Source organism: Papio anubis, chromosome 14 (assembly GCF_008728515.1).
Source record: "Papio anubis isolate 15944 chromosome 14, Panubis1.0, whole genome shotgun sequence".
Lineage (NCBI taxonomy): Eukaryota > Metazoa > Chordata > Mammalia > Primates > Cercopithecidae > Papio > Papio anubis.
The window spans coordinates 104,621,412-104,635,834 of NC_044989.1; the positions used below are offsets into that span (position 1 = coordinate 104,621,412).

At 44.2% G+C, this 14,423-nt stretch overlaps 1 protein-coding gene across 6 annotated transcripts in view; it reads right to left on the reverse strand.

Moving 5' to 3' along the window:
- Positions 1-14,423, reverse strand: part of VWA3B (von Willebrand factor A domain containing 3B) — a 236,803-nt gene that overhangs the window by 87,495 nt on the left and 134,885 nt on the right. For all 6 annotated transcript variants that reach the window (XR_002516781.2, XM_021925079.2, XM_021925080.2 and 3 more), the window contains 2 exons: positions 12,971-13,069; positions 6,396-6,578 (listed from right to left, as the gene is read on the reverse strand). Coding sequence is in view for 5 of the 6 variants with exons in the window: in XM_021925079.2 (XP_021780771.2) it covers positions 6,396-6,578; positions 12,971-13,069 (282 nt within the window). In the remaining variant the exon portion in view is untranslated. The remainder of the gene's footprint in view (positions 1-6,395; positions 6,579-12,970; positions 13,070-14,423) is intronic.

The following is a 14,423-nucleotide window of genomic DNA, read 5'->3' on the forward strand; positions in this document are numbered from 1 at the left end:
TGAATCCTGTCAGTATGACAGCATATATATGTGACTTACAACGTCCCAGCATCAACATTTTACTCCTTCAATGAAAATAAGTAAACATCACTTCCATTTAGGTCCCTTTACCTTCTCCAGCTTCAACTATTATTGTCTTCAGTGTTACGTGATGTTACAAGTTTTGTTTCAATCATTAAAAATAGGATTTGTAAATGTCATGAGGAAAAGGATAGATTGTATCTCCCAATATTTCTGCTCTTTCTTTTCTTTCTGATGCTCCAATTATATCTTTTATAATTTCCTTTTGCTTGAAAAACCTCCTGTGAACAATCAATAAGTTTTCTAACAATAAGTTCTTTTAGTTTTTATTTATCTGAGAATATTTTTATCTCCCCTTCATCCTTGAAAGACAGTTTTGTGAAATATAAAGTTTGGGGTTGCTAATACCTGTAATCTCAGCACTTTGGGAGGCTGAGGCAGGAGGACTGCTTGAGGCCAGGAGTTCAAGACCAGCCTGGGCAACATAGTGTGACCCTGTCTCTACAAATAAAAAAATTAGCCATGCCTGGTGGCACACACCTGTAGTCCTAACTACTTGGAAGCCTGAGGCAGGAGAATCACAGGAGCGTAACAGTTTAAGGATTCAGTGAGCCAACATTGTGTCACTGCACTCCAGCCTGGGTGATGCAGTAAAACTCTGTCTCTAACAATAAAATAAAATAAAATAAAAAATAAAATAAAATAAAATAAAATAAAATAATTCATGGTTAATGGTTCTTTTCTTTCATACTTGAAAAATATTGTGCCATTTTTCCCCTGGCTTCTTTGGTCTTGGACAGAAAGTCTGCTGTCAAATCTGCAATTGAATTGGTGTCATTTTAATTATTTTTTTCTTTGTCTTTAATTTTCAAATGTCTAACTATGACACATCTTGGCCTGGATTTCTTTGGGCTTATCCTGTTTGGAGTTTACTCAGATTCTTGAATCTGTATATTTGTTTATTTCACCAACTTTGGGAAGTTTTCGGCTATTATTTTGTCATTTTTTTCAGTCCCATTTTCCTTCTTGTTTCTTTTGTGGACTCTGATGATACTAATGCTGGATATTCTGTCATTGTCTCACAGGTCCCTGTGGTTCTATTTACTTTTTGTTGTTTAGAGTGACTGAATTTTGTTGTTCTGACCTCAAGTTCACTGACATTATCCTGTCATCTCTACTTCACTATTGAACCTATCTACTGAGGTTTTAAATTTTTCTGTTCTTGTATTTTTCAGTTCTCAAAGTTCCACTTGGATTTTTTAAAAATAATTCTTACTTATATTCCGAGATTGTCTATTTGTTCATTTGTTTCAAGAGGATTTGTAATGACTGTTGAAGCATTTTTATGACAGCTTCTTTAAAATCCTGGCAGATCATTCCAACATATGATTCATCTCAGTGTTGGTATCATTCGTCATTTCTCATTCAAATTGGGGCTTTCTTGGCTCTTTGTGTGATGGACACTTTTTTTACTGGATCCTAGGCATTTTCTATTGTGTGAGAAGATTCTGGGTCCTATTTAAAATCTTTTATTTGACTTGGTAGTTGCCCTGCTTAAATTGAGCATGTGGAATTTGTCCTACTTTTGTGGGTCTCTGCTCCAATGACAGTTTGATGTTCAGAAGCTTTTGGTATTATCTTGGTCTTCTTTGCTAATCTGGTGGCATTCTGGAACCCACTGGTCCCTGCTGGTGCTGCCTGAAGAGACAGGAGGGGTTTCCCTCCGTCAGGCTTCCAGGTGTCTCTTGGTGCCTCCAGGTGTTCCTGTATCACTGGGTAGGGTAGGAGAGCCCTTGGCCCACAGGGACAAAGAATCTTCTGCAAGGGGCCACTGGTTCTAGCTGGGCCTCTCCTGCCTGTTCTTCCCATGCACTCTGATGTGTCTCTGCAGGAGAGGAGAGCCTCAAGCCTGCAGAGACAACGAGGTTTTCCAGATGGGCCACTGGCAGCTGTGTCCCTTTAGCAAGCTCTGCCCACCTATCCAAGTAAACATCCTCCTCTGGTGTGCATCTTATATGCGTGGGGGCTGGGCTGTTATAGATAAACTTGACTTTCACTTGGCATAACTATGTATCTGGTGAGCTTTCCCAGCTACTTTTTGTCGGGGCGAGCTGTCAGAGTGGCAGGATTAAGAGTTCAACTGTCGTGCTCGCTTCGGCAACACATACACTAAAAAAAGAGTTCAACTGTCTTTCTGTGGCATGGTTTTCTTTTGTGGGACAGTTTTCTCTTAAGGGTAGGGGGTTGACAGTGTACTGAGTAGCCCCCCTAGCGCCACCTCCTTCAGTCTCGTCGATGCTGAATGGAAGCGAAGCCTCAGTCCTCCACTGGGCCCTGCTGACATTGTGGGGAGGACCACTGTGGGGGCTAGTCCTGTTTCACACTTTCTCCCTTGGTCTCATGCTGTTGTATGAGTGTGGAGGTGAGGCTTCCCATTACTAACACCACAGATGGGGGAAAGCGGAGCGTGGCCTTTCCCCAGCTCTCTCCCTTTTTCATGTTCATTGATGATGGCTCTTTGTAGAGGCTCATCTTCATGCTGAATCCTGCTGACATGAGGACTCTGGCGAAGCACAACAGTGACTACACTGGTCTCACACTGCCTGCTTAGGTTGTGGTGCTGCCTGATAGGAGTGGAGGGTCCACTTGACACTGGGCACTGTGGACACTACCCTGGTAGGGGACTCAGGGCACTGCTGCTCCTGCCCACGCATGGATGAGAGATGAGCTTTCCACTCAGTCCCTCTGATATTACCCTAGCAGGAAAATGTAAGCACCACCTGCTTCCAGAAGGAGAATGAGCTTTCCACTAAGCCTCACTGACACAGCCTCAGCAAGGAAATCAGAGCGTTGCTGCCTGCTTCCACCACGTAGGAATGGAAGGTTAGCTCCCTGGTCAGCTCCACTACTCCACTCGGCAGGGGGATCAGAGCGCAGTCACTTGCTTCCATGAAGCAAGAGAGTGGGTGAAACAGTGGCTCCCTGTTTGGCACCACTGAAATCCCAGGGGGAGGGGACGCAGTTTTTCCATGGTATACGACTGGAGCAGGACAGGTATTGCGAAAAAGGTTTTCTGTTGTTAAGCTGTGCTCTTCCCAGTCATTTGGCTGGGGCAGCGGTCGTGGGGAACAGGCTTTTCCTGGAGCATTTTTTGTCACTGTTTGTTGGAGATCCCAGGTTGGAGAGGCTTCTGCAGTGCCCTGTCTGGGATATATGAATAGAAATAAAGTCCCAAGGACTCATTGCCAAAGGACCTCAGAATGTGGAGAATGACACAACAATGAGTCTTTTTTTTTTTTTCACTTTAAGTTCCAGGATACATGTGCAGAACATGCAGGTTTGTTACACAGGTAAACATATGCCATAGTGGTTTGTGGCACCTATCAACCTGGCACCTAGGCATTAAGCCCCACATGCATTAGCTATTTGTCCTGTCCTGATGCTCTCCCTCCCTTTGCCCCCCACCACTGACAGACCCCAGTGTGTGTTATTCCCCTCTCTGTGTCCATGTGTTCTCATTGTTCAGCTCCCACTTATAAGTGAGAACATGCAATGTGTGGTTTTCTGTTCCTGTGTTAGTTTGCTGAGGATGATGGCTTCCAGCTTCATCCATGTCCCTGAAAAAGAATGATCTCATTCCTTTTTATGGCTGCATAATATTCCATGGTGTATATGTACCACATTTTCTTTATCCAGTCTATCATTGATGAGCATTTGGGTTGGTTCCATGTCTTTGCTATTGTGAATAGAGCTGCAATAAACCTATGTGTGCATGTGTCTTTATGGGAGAATGATTTGCATTCCTTTGGGTATATACCGAGTAATGGGATTGCTGGGTCAAATGTATTTCTGGTTCTAGACTCTTGAGGAATCGCCACACTGTCTTCCACAATGGTTGAAGAATGACAGGACAATGAGTCCTTTGTCCTCTTTTGGAGTTATAACTCGGGCTTTCTGGTTTTGAGATGGTGGACCTACAACGGATGGCACTACTCTATCTTTGCTGGAACTGGAAGTCCATCCTGTACTTTTTCTTACAATTATGCAAGAAGAAATCTTTTTTACATATTTACCTATGCCGTCAGCATCATCTTTACCAATGTTTTTTATTCCTTAGCATAGATTCATATTTCTATCTGGTAAGGTTTTCCTTCTGTCTCAAGTACTCCCCTTTAATGTTTCTGGTACTGCAGGCTTCTTGGTGATGAATTCTTTTAGTTTTTGCATACCTTTTTTTTTTTTTTTTTTTTGGTGAGACAGGATCTCACTGTCGCCCAGGCTGGAGTGCAGTGGCACGATCTCGGCTCACTGCAGTCTCTGCCTCCTGGGTTCAAGTGATCCTCCTGCTTCAGCGCCCCCTCAAGTAGCTAGAACTACAGGTGCAAACCAAACCACCATGCCCAGCTACTTTTTATATTTTTTGTAGAGGTGGGGTCTCGCCATGTTGCTCAGGCTGGTCTTGAATTCCTGAGCTCAAGCGATCTGCCCACCTTAACCTCCCAAAGTGCTAGGATTACAGGTGTAAGCCACTGAACCTGACCATTTTTGTATATCTTAAAGAGTCTATTTTATCTTCCTCTTTGACAGATATTTTCACTCTGCATAGACACTATGTGGACAGTCTCTCAGTATTTTAAACATGTTTCTCCACTGTCTCCTTACTTGCATTATTTCTGATGAGACATCTGCTGTTCCCTCTACTACTGTTCCTCGTGCACAATGTGTCCTCTTTCTATTATTTTAAGATGTTCTCTTTGTCACTGCTTCTGAAAAGTTTGATTCTGCTTTGGCCTGGTTTTCTTCATGTTTCTTGCACTTGGGATTCATTGAGGTTCTTTTGGGTCTGTGGGTTTACTGTTGTAATCCAATTAGGAACATTTTTGGCCACTGTTGTTTCAGTTATGTGTTTATTAGGCTGCTTGGATTTTTCCACGACTCACTGATGCTCTGTTTTTTGTTTGGTTTTTATTTTTGAATTCTCATTCTTCTGTGTTACATTTTGGATAGCTTCTATTGCTGCCTTCCAATTCACTAGTCTCGTCTTATGCAATGTCTGATCTGCTGCTCATCCCATTCCACATATTTTTCATCACTAGATGTTTAATTTGTGTCTTACTTGTACCTTTCATGTCTCCCCCACAGTTACAAGGACTGTTTCAATGCTCTAATAGTAACATTGAGTTCTGGGTATATTTTAAGTCTTCAGTTTGTTTTTCCTCCTCATTATGGGTCTGTATTTTCCTACTTTTTTGCATGCCTGATAATATTCAGTTGTATGCTAGGCATTGCTGATTTTACTTTGTCAGGTGGTGAATATTTTTGTTTACTTGTAATTATTCTTGGGGTTTGTTCTGGGATGCAGTTAAGTTAGTTGGAAACAGTTTGATCCTTTCAGGCCTTTCATTTAAGATTTGCTAGGTGGAACCGGAGTGTTTGGTTGCTCCCACTACTGAGGTGAGACTCTCCTGTGTACTTTACCCAATGCCCAAAGGATTATGAAGTTTTCAATCCTTGCTAATGGGAGCACTCTTCCCAGCCCTTTGTGAGATTAAAGCACTGGTCCCTCCAATGCTTTTGGATGATTCATTCCCTAGTCCCAGGTAGTTCACTGACATGAAGCACTGATCAGTGTTCTGACTTGTCCTGCTACCCACTGAATCTGGATTTAAAGTCACTGCTCAGAACAGAAAACAAAAAACACACACCCTAGAAGGGCATCCTTGAAACGCATATGAACAGGCCGAGTCTGGAGGATGAGAGAATAGAATTTTATTTGCTTTCTCCCATTAGCCTATTAGAATAAATTGCTTTATCAGGTGGTCAAACGGTTACATAGTCTGAGAGGTCAGCAAGCAACTAACCACCTACATTTGACATTGTTTCGTTTTCTACAAATATCTGTGTGTAGCAGTGATTAACAAACTTCACATATAGCCCCCCGGGTATCCTTGTTAAAAACACAGATTCCTAAAGTTTGGCAAAATATTGATAATTATTGAATTTAAATTATGGGTACATGGGGGTCTATATATGCTTCTATTTTTGTGTAATGTTTGAAACTTTCTGCAATAAAAAGTTTAGAAGAAAAACAAAATATATGCATTGATTTATAATTCCTGGGCCTCTATGCCTACAACCTGCTTTAGCATCTCTGAAATGGGATGCAGGAATCTGCTCAGATGCCCTAGCTCGGGTGGTCCTTGGGCTACGTTCTGAGAAACACTGGTACACTCACTGTTAAGTGACTCATTGTTTTTTTTTGTCTTAGTTATCTTTATGGTTGCTCTTTTCTCAATGAAGGTATTATCCAGGGACCGCCAGCCTGTAATGCTCAAATAAATGAGCACTCCCTTCTCAGCCCACCAAGCTCTTACCTGAACAGCCTCTGGAGGAGTGGGATCCTTGCAACCGAAATGATAAAAATGGAACTCTCCTCCAGTCAAAGCAGCGACCTCTTTCAAAAACCTGTTTGCAATCTCATCGTTGTAGTTGAAGGAGATGGTATAAATAGGAATTTCCTGAAAAACTCTGACCTGGTCTATAACCATTTCAGGCGGCTGAAACGATAAGTTTTGGGGAGGGGGGGAAGGGAGATGGAAAGAGAAGAAGAGAAAGAAAAGAATATGAAAATCCTTAGTATTTACTACAGATACCCAAACAGTAATTCCGTATACAGTGGTGAGTGGCTCCTTATAAACATGTCGATTCAATTCAGTAAACAAAGAAAAGACTCTGCCAGATGGTGAGAGTACAGTGATCCACAAGACAAGGGCCTTGGCTCGGAGGTCTCTCAATTGGGTGGGACAAAGAGGCTAGGAGAAAGATCTGGCTAACCAAGTCACTCAACTTTAGGTGCGCCTGAACTTAGAGTCCATGTGTGCAAAGTGCTGGGCTGCAAAAGAGCAATTTGCAGCCTCCAACATGCTACGGTCAACGCTTCCCACAGACAGTGAAGGAAGACATGTTTGTTGAAGGCCTTCCCATGTGCTGGGCGTTCATCTTAGAAGCTGAAGAAAGCAGGCAGGCTCTGTGAGGCATGGATGAAGGCATCCCAGAGCTGAGAGAGGCTTCTTCACTGTACACAGGAGCTAGACAGGGAGCGGGCCCACCGCTCCACAGCCCAGAGAAGCTGCTGGAATGAGTGATGGAAAAGGGCACGGTTAGGCAGTCTGCGGTGGTGAGAGGTTCGCTTCAACTTTCTGAGTCTGCTCTTCAAAGCTCTGAGGATATAAACCAGCAAAAGGACTCCTCAGTGGGGAGGGACAGAGGACAGGAATGGCTGTTTCCCGTTGCAGGGATGGAGCTCCCTCTGCCACTAAGGGGCACCCCCACCCTCTGCCCAGCCCCCAGCACCATCCTGGGCCACTTGAACATCATGCCAGTTTAATATGAAGGAACCACCTGAGACTGGATGCAGGTGTGGGGCTTACAGTGATACACATGACAGTCTCGCTCGCTCACGCTGTCTTCAGCTGTATGGAATGATGGAAACAGCTCCAGAACTAGAGACCTGGGCTTGACGCTCATCCAGCACTGCCCATCTGAAAGGCCTAGGGCATGTCCTGTCTAATGTGAGTTTCCTCATCTGTGGCTCAGAACTAATACTCCCTCCTTACAGGACTGCTGTGAGGAGTAAATCAGATGATGTTCCCTAGAAAGCATTCCACAAATATTTGTTGAGCATATTTGCCAGGTGCTGCTGTCAGCCTAGGATAAGGTCAAGTGGCACACCTGAGCCACTTTCCCCAGTTCCCTCTGCTCCGAGTCTAAACAGCTGTGCAGCCAGGGCTCCACACACATCAGCTGTGCAGCCTTCCTCCACACACATCAGCTGTGCAGCCAGGGCTCCACACACATCAGCTGTGCAGCCTTCCTCCACACACATCAGCTGTGCAGCCAGGGCTCCACACACATCAGCTGCGCGCATCCGGTATAATTGCGGTATGAGATCCGCACGTCGAGCTGTTGCGGTATTTCGCATCACAAATCCGGTACCATTGCGGTGGATCACGCGTCGAGCAGTGCGGTATTCATCAGTACATTGCTGACCAGGTCCACGCACGTCAGTAGCGGTATTCACATCACGTCGACATTGTGACCGGACTCCCATCCCGGCTGGAGTGGCCAGAAAGGCAGAGATTCCATCTCCTCCCTGCCTGAAGGAGGTCTGTTTGCGTATGTGCAGGCTGATCACCCTGCACCTTCCCCATCCTCCTGCCCTCACATACTCCATGCTAAGGCTTTAGCCATTAGTTTTATTTAGGATGGTGCAGATGCCTTTACCATGTCCATTTTCTTGATTCCAGTCCAGGCCAGCCCCTCACTTCAAAGAATTCCCAAAATGACCACAGCCAAAGCAGTATGGGGCTGTTCCCAGCAAAGACCCTGACAGTTTACACTACGGATGCCCAGCAAAGAACACTTATCCAATGTGTATATGATTCCATTTTAATGAAGACTAATATTTCTAGAACCCCTTTGACCTGCTAAATTTTAGAGACTATCACTTTATAGTGCTCCCTCAGATAGTTAATAAGCAGGCAGGAAGCTAGTGTCCATGTAACTGATCCAGAGCAGCATCTGTGTCTATTCTTCCAAGGAGAAAATTCTGCTGAATATTTGGAATAACACTGGCCTTACACATTCAGCTCCTACAAAGCCAGCGAAAATTCAAAAGCAAAAAATGGAAATTGAGTGGTACATCTCAATATCTTCTACATAGAACACGAATATCAAACATCAATTTGCCTTTTTGAGAGAATCCAAGGAATAATGCAAAAATAGACTGCGTGTGTCAAAAAGGCAGTGTTGAATTCGGAAGTCCTCAAGAATTTCTAAATTATGTTTGGGGTAATTTGCACATTTCTGACTCAAGCTTTTTTTTTTTCTTTTAGACGGTGTCTCACTCCATAACCCAGTCTGGAGTGCAGTGGCACAATCTCAGCTCACTGCAACCTCCACCTCCCGGGTTCAAGCGATTCTCCTGCCTCTTCAGCCTCCCGAGTAGCTGGGATTACAGGCACGTGTCACCAGGCCTGGCTAATTTTTTTTGTATTTTTAGTAGAGACTGGGTTTCCCCATGCTGGCCAGGCTGGTTTCGAACTCCTGACCTCAAGTAATCTGCCTGCCTCAGCCTCCCGAAATGCTAGGATTACAGGTGTGAGCCACTGCGCTTGGCCTGACTCCAGCCATTATTCATATCCTTGATTCTCCATCTTTGAGCGGACCCTCAGATTCTGGTGAAATAGATTGATCTTCTCTCCAGAAAAAAAAATTTTTTGAGTGTATGTTGTATCTATTATTGGGAGATTCCAGAGCCTCCGAAGTCCATACTGGACTGTAGATCAATAATTCTTCTCAATCCACTGCTTGTGGGGATGTCGCTTGTGACATCCTCTTTGGGGGCTGCTGTTTGGCAGTATCGATCAAAACATGGACCTTGCAGCTGAGGCCGCTTCTCAGAATGTACACTACAGATATACTCACTCACCTGCAAACCGATATATGCGCAGAGTTGCTTTGGCAAGACTGTGTAAAACAAAAAGCTCAAAAACAATCTGACTGCGCGTCTGCCCGGGACTAGCTAAATAAGTGATGGGACAGCCGTGTGATGGAACCTAGAAGACAATGAGGAGGCTCCGTATTAAACGATATGAAGCCGTCTCCAAGGCACACTGTTTGACGAATAAAGGGGCAGAATCGTGTGTATAATAGGCTAACATTTGTTTTTGTAAAAAAGAGGAAATATATACGAATACACTTTTGATGTATAACAGAGACCATCTCTGAAAGGAGATACAAAAAAACTAGTTATATCAGGTGCCTCCTAGCTGGTGAAAGGGGTGAGAGGGAGAATTTTCTCTGGCTATGCTTTTCTATGAAGGTAGAAAAGAATGCATTAGAATATGCATTACTATTCAAAGATTAAACAAAAATAGCTTTAAGGTGCAAGGTTTATTAAATTCATACAACAGAATGTGGCGCAGTCGTTGAGAAGCATGCTCCTGAAAAATTTTTCATGACTTGGAAAAATGCACGTGATATGTGAGATGGGAAAAAACCCACAAAACCCAATTATGAGTGATTTAAATTTTGTCCTTTTTTGGTTTGTTTTTTTCTTAGAGACAGGGACTCTCTCTGTTGCCCAGGCTGGAGTGCAGCAGTGCGATCACAGCTCACTGCATCCTTGAACTCCTGGGTTCAAACAATCCTTCTACCTCAGCCTTCTGAGTAGCCAGGACTACAGGCGCACACCACCACGCCCAGCTAATTTTAAAATTTTTTGGAGAGACAGGGTCTCAATACATTGCCCAGGTTGGTCTCGAACTCCTGGGCTCAAGCAATCCTCCTGCCTCAGCCTACCAAAGTGTTGAGATTACAGGAGTGAGCCACCTCACCCAACCACATTTTCTCCTTTTTAATGCTTATCCGTGTTTTCCAAATTGTCCACAGTGTAAACAATTTTAAAGATCAGTAAGAGTATATCAAAAAGAAAAATATACCTTGACTTGCCTAGATGTCCCTCAAGTCGGAACCTTCAGGCCACACTGTCCCCAAACTCTAGCTCCATATATTTCTAGGGACTTTTAGACACCCACACACACACTACAGGTTCGCAAACTCAGCTTCCTCCACTAGCCACCCCCAAGCCTACTTGCCTCTTCTTGAAATCTGCATTTCAATCAGTTAATATCATAATCATTGTCAACCGGGAATCAGTCATCCTCACTCCTTTCTGCCTTGCTCCCACCTTCTCCTCACCTCCCGTTCACTGCTTCCAAACTGGCCGTGGTGACTCCTTTCTGCCTTGCTCCTACCTTCTCCTCACCTCCCGTTCACTGCTTCCAAACTGGCCGTGGTGACTCCTTTCTGCCTTGCTCCTACCTTCTCTTCTCCTCACCTCCCATTCACTGCTTCCAAACTGGCCGTGATGACTCCTTTCTGCCTTGCTCCTACCTTCTCCTCACCTCCCATTCACTGCTTCCAAACTGGCCGTGGGGTCCCGTTGATGCTGGTTCCTGTGGCTCACGGCTGGAGGCAGTCCCCTCCCCCTCCTCCCGTTCCTGCTGCTCCCACCCAAGGCTGGGTCCTTCCCAGCTTTCATCAAGGACCCAGCAGCAGGCCGTGGCAGCGCCAGCCTTTCCCTGGCACAACCGAGCCATGTTTCTGAGATGCAGATGGGTAGGGTGGCCGGCTCCTCTGAGAGTTCCTCTCTGTGGTGACACCACCTTTCTAATGTGGCATTCAAGGACTTTCATAGTCTCCCACAACCCAACGTTTTTCACCTCCACCCTGATCTTCTTCCGTTGCCCCTGCCCTCAGCTTGTTTCTCTGAGTCCCCCACATATTTCCACACCTCTGTGTCCCTTCTGCCCAGGACACCAACAGTGTCCTCTGTTCCAAAGGTTCCTTCTTCTATTTCCAGACACAGCTCAAATGTCCCCACCTCGCTGGAACCTGCCCTGGCCTTCTCTCCCTCTGTACAGCAAAACCCATCACTCTGCGCTCCTAGACATAGCACAGGCAACCCTGTCCCCGTGTTGTATTAAACTGAATACATCTAGCACATTCCCCAAAGCACAGGCTTCCCAAAGGCAGGGATGAGCTATTATTCATCTTTATAGCCTCAGACCCTGGCACCACACGTGGAACAGAAGAGAGACACGACGAACTGCTTCCAAAGAGAAAACACAGTGAAGTTGATAAGAAAAAAATAATTTAAAATAAATTTTCACTTTACACACTCCCTTTCTGCCATAAATCTAAAGCTGCAGTAAAATCCAGATGCTTACTCTCTTTAAGCCCTGAACTTTTTGCCACAGGATATTTTAGGATATTTGCCTAGCAGTCTGCACATGCAAACAGCTCCCAAGGAAAAACACGAGTTGACACTAATTCACTTTAGCTGCTAATTGACGTTACACTGGCCTGAAAATCCTTCTATTTATTTAATGCCTGGAGTACTCGTCTTTCATTCACAAAGCTCAAAAGAAGATGAACAGACTCCTCTACAGCTTTTCAAATATTTTCCAGCGAGGCTAAACAAAACAAAGGACATTTCGCTAGAAAGGCAAGTTTTTGTTTAAATGAGTACTAAGTTAGCATTAGAGGTAAAGCCAAGGACACTATGCAGTGACATGTTTAGATTCAGCGTCTCCAGAGGAAAAAAAATAAAAAACAATCTCCTCGCTCTTCATTTGTAATAAAATGTAAACCAGTCTTCAGTGGACGGCAGACGTCTCCTTTTGTGGGGCCGGTCTCCCAGCTAGGGGTGTGTGTCACACTCACCAGGCAACATTCGCTGTCTCATAAATTCTCCTCAGAGTTTCCAGAGACAAAGGAATCTCTCTGTGTATTTTCTCATCTCAGCTCTGAGTCCCTCAGCCAAGGAAGGATATCTCCATGGATTTTTGGTGGCCGCTGAAAAGGTTCCCCAAACCTATTTTCAGCATTTGCTTTCAGAGCATCAGTGAGGCCCTCTTTGTTCCCGGCTCTGATAGGTACTGTCAGGCCTCTGAGCCCAAGCCAAGCCATCGCATCCCCTGTGACTTGCATGTACATATGCCCAGATGGCCTGAAGTAACTGAAGAATCACAGTTGCCCTGCCCCGCCTTAGCTGATGACATTCCACCACAAAAGAGGTGAAAATGGCCAGTCCTTGCCTTAAGCGATGACATTATCTTGTGAAATTCCTTTTCCTAGCTCATCCTGGCTCAAAAAGCTCCCCCACTGAGCACCTTGTGATCCCCGACTCCTGCCCGCCAGAGAACCCCCCTTTGACGTAATTTTACTTTACCTACCCAAATCCTATAAAACAGCCCCACCCTTATCTCCCTTCACTGACTCTCTTTTCCGACTCGGCCCACCTGCTCCCAAGTGATTAAAAAGCTTTATTGCTCACACAAAGCCTGTTTGGTGGACTCTTCACACGGACACGCATGACAAGTACCTGATCAGGTCTCCCATCAGTCAGAAGGTAGATGGCCTGTGTTTCTTTATCAGCAAAAGCAGTTTTCAGGGCACTCAGGGTGTTTGTGGAACTTCCAATCTACGGAAAAAAGAGATACCAACGACACACTTGAATCCCAAAACAGAACTCACAAACAAGTATTCATTTTCTGCTTCCAAAAAAGAAGAAAAAGTACTTGTGAGATGAAAGATACATTAAAATTACACTGAGATAACAATTTAACCCCAGTGATTCCAAGAAACATATCCCAAGGTGTGCCTAAAAATCTCTATCCGGGCAGTCCAAGAACTGCTAGAAGCCAGGACTATGGATTTCCTGTCTTGACGACAGAGTTCTTAATGCAATTTTATTTTCTTGTGTTTCTACATGAGATGGTAACTCAGTTACTGCTCACTCGTCTGTCAACAGAGCTTAAACATGCAGCCTAAATACACTGTGGCATCGTATCGGTTTCAAACCAGGATTTACTCAGGATACCCAATACTTGGTAAACGTGAGCGTGTTATCATTAGCAATCTAACAATGTACATGTGGACATATCTAACATTACTTGACAAGTTCTGGTGAAATGTATATCTACTTTCAAGTGCATGAACCCACCTGTTATTAGGTCTTATATGAATGCATGGTATTGAATGAGGCACTTTAAATGTTCTGCTTTACATATGATGGGAATAACCAGACATATATCTGTTATACCATCATATAACAGTCAAAATCAGAATCAATGAAAAGGAATACGTTATGGCCCATTCTTTCTCCTACATATAACATCAACCATAACACCATCTACAACCCTTTTTTTTTTTTTTTTTTGAGACAGAGTCTCAGAGCTCTGTTGCCCAGGCTGGAATGCAGTGGGGCCATCTCGGCTCACTGCAACCTCCACCTCCTGGGTTCAAGCAACTCTCCTGCCTCAGCCTCCTGAGTAGCTGGGACTATAGGTGTGCACCACCATACCCAGCTAATTTTTTTTTTTTTTTTTTTTTTGGCAGAGATGAGGTTTCACCATGTCCAACTCCTGACCTCAAGTGATCTGCCTGCCTTGGCCTCCTAAAGTGCTGGGATTACAAGTGTGAACTGCCACACCTGGCCCACAACTCTTCATGTATAAAAAAGAATAAAAATACACACATTGTGTGTCAAGAGAAATTAATGAAAAATTTTTAGCAATCTCTCAAATCACAGTAAACACTTAAAAATTAGAAAATCTCTTAAACACTTCATCAATGTAGAAAGGAATGGACTTTTAGATAAATATTAATTTACTGGAATGTACTCTCCTTAATATGCAAAAATGATCCTTACCAAGGGACCATCAGTAGAGATACAGGACTGTGAATTGTCTAAAAGCCTCCTTCAACCCCCCTCATCTCAGTTCCGTTGTATCACTCCAGCTTCAGTTGTAAGCAAGAAAACCAACTGTGGTTGA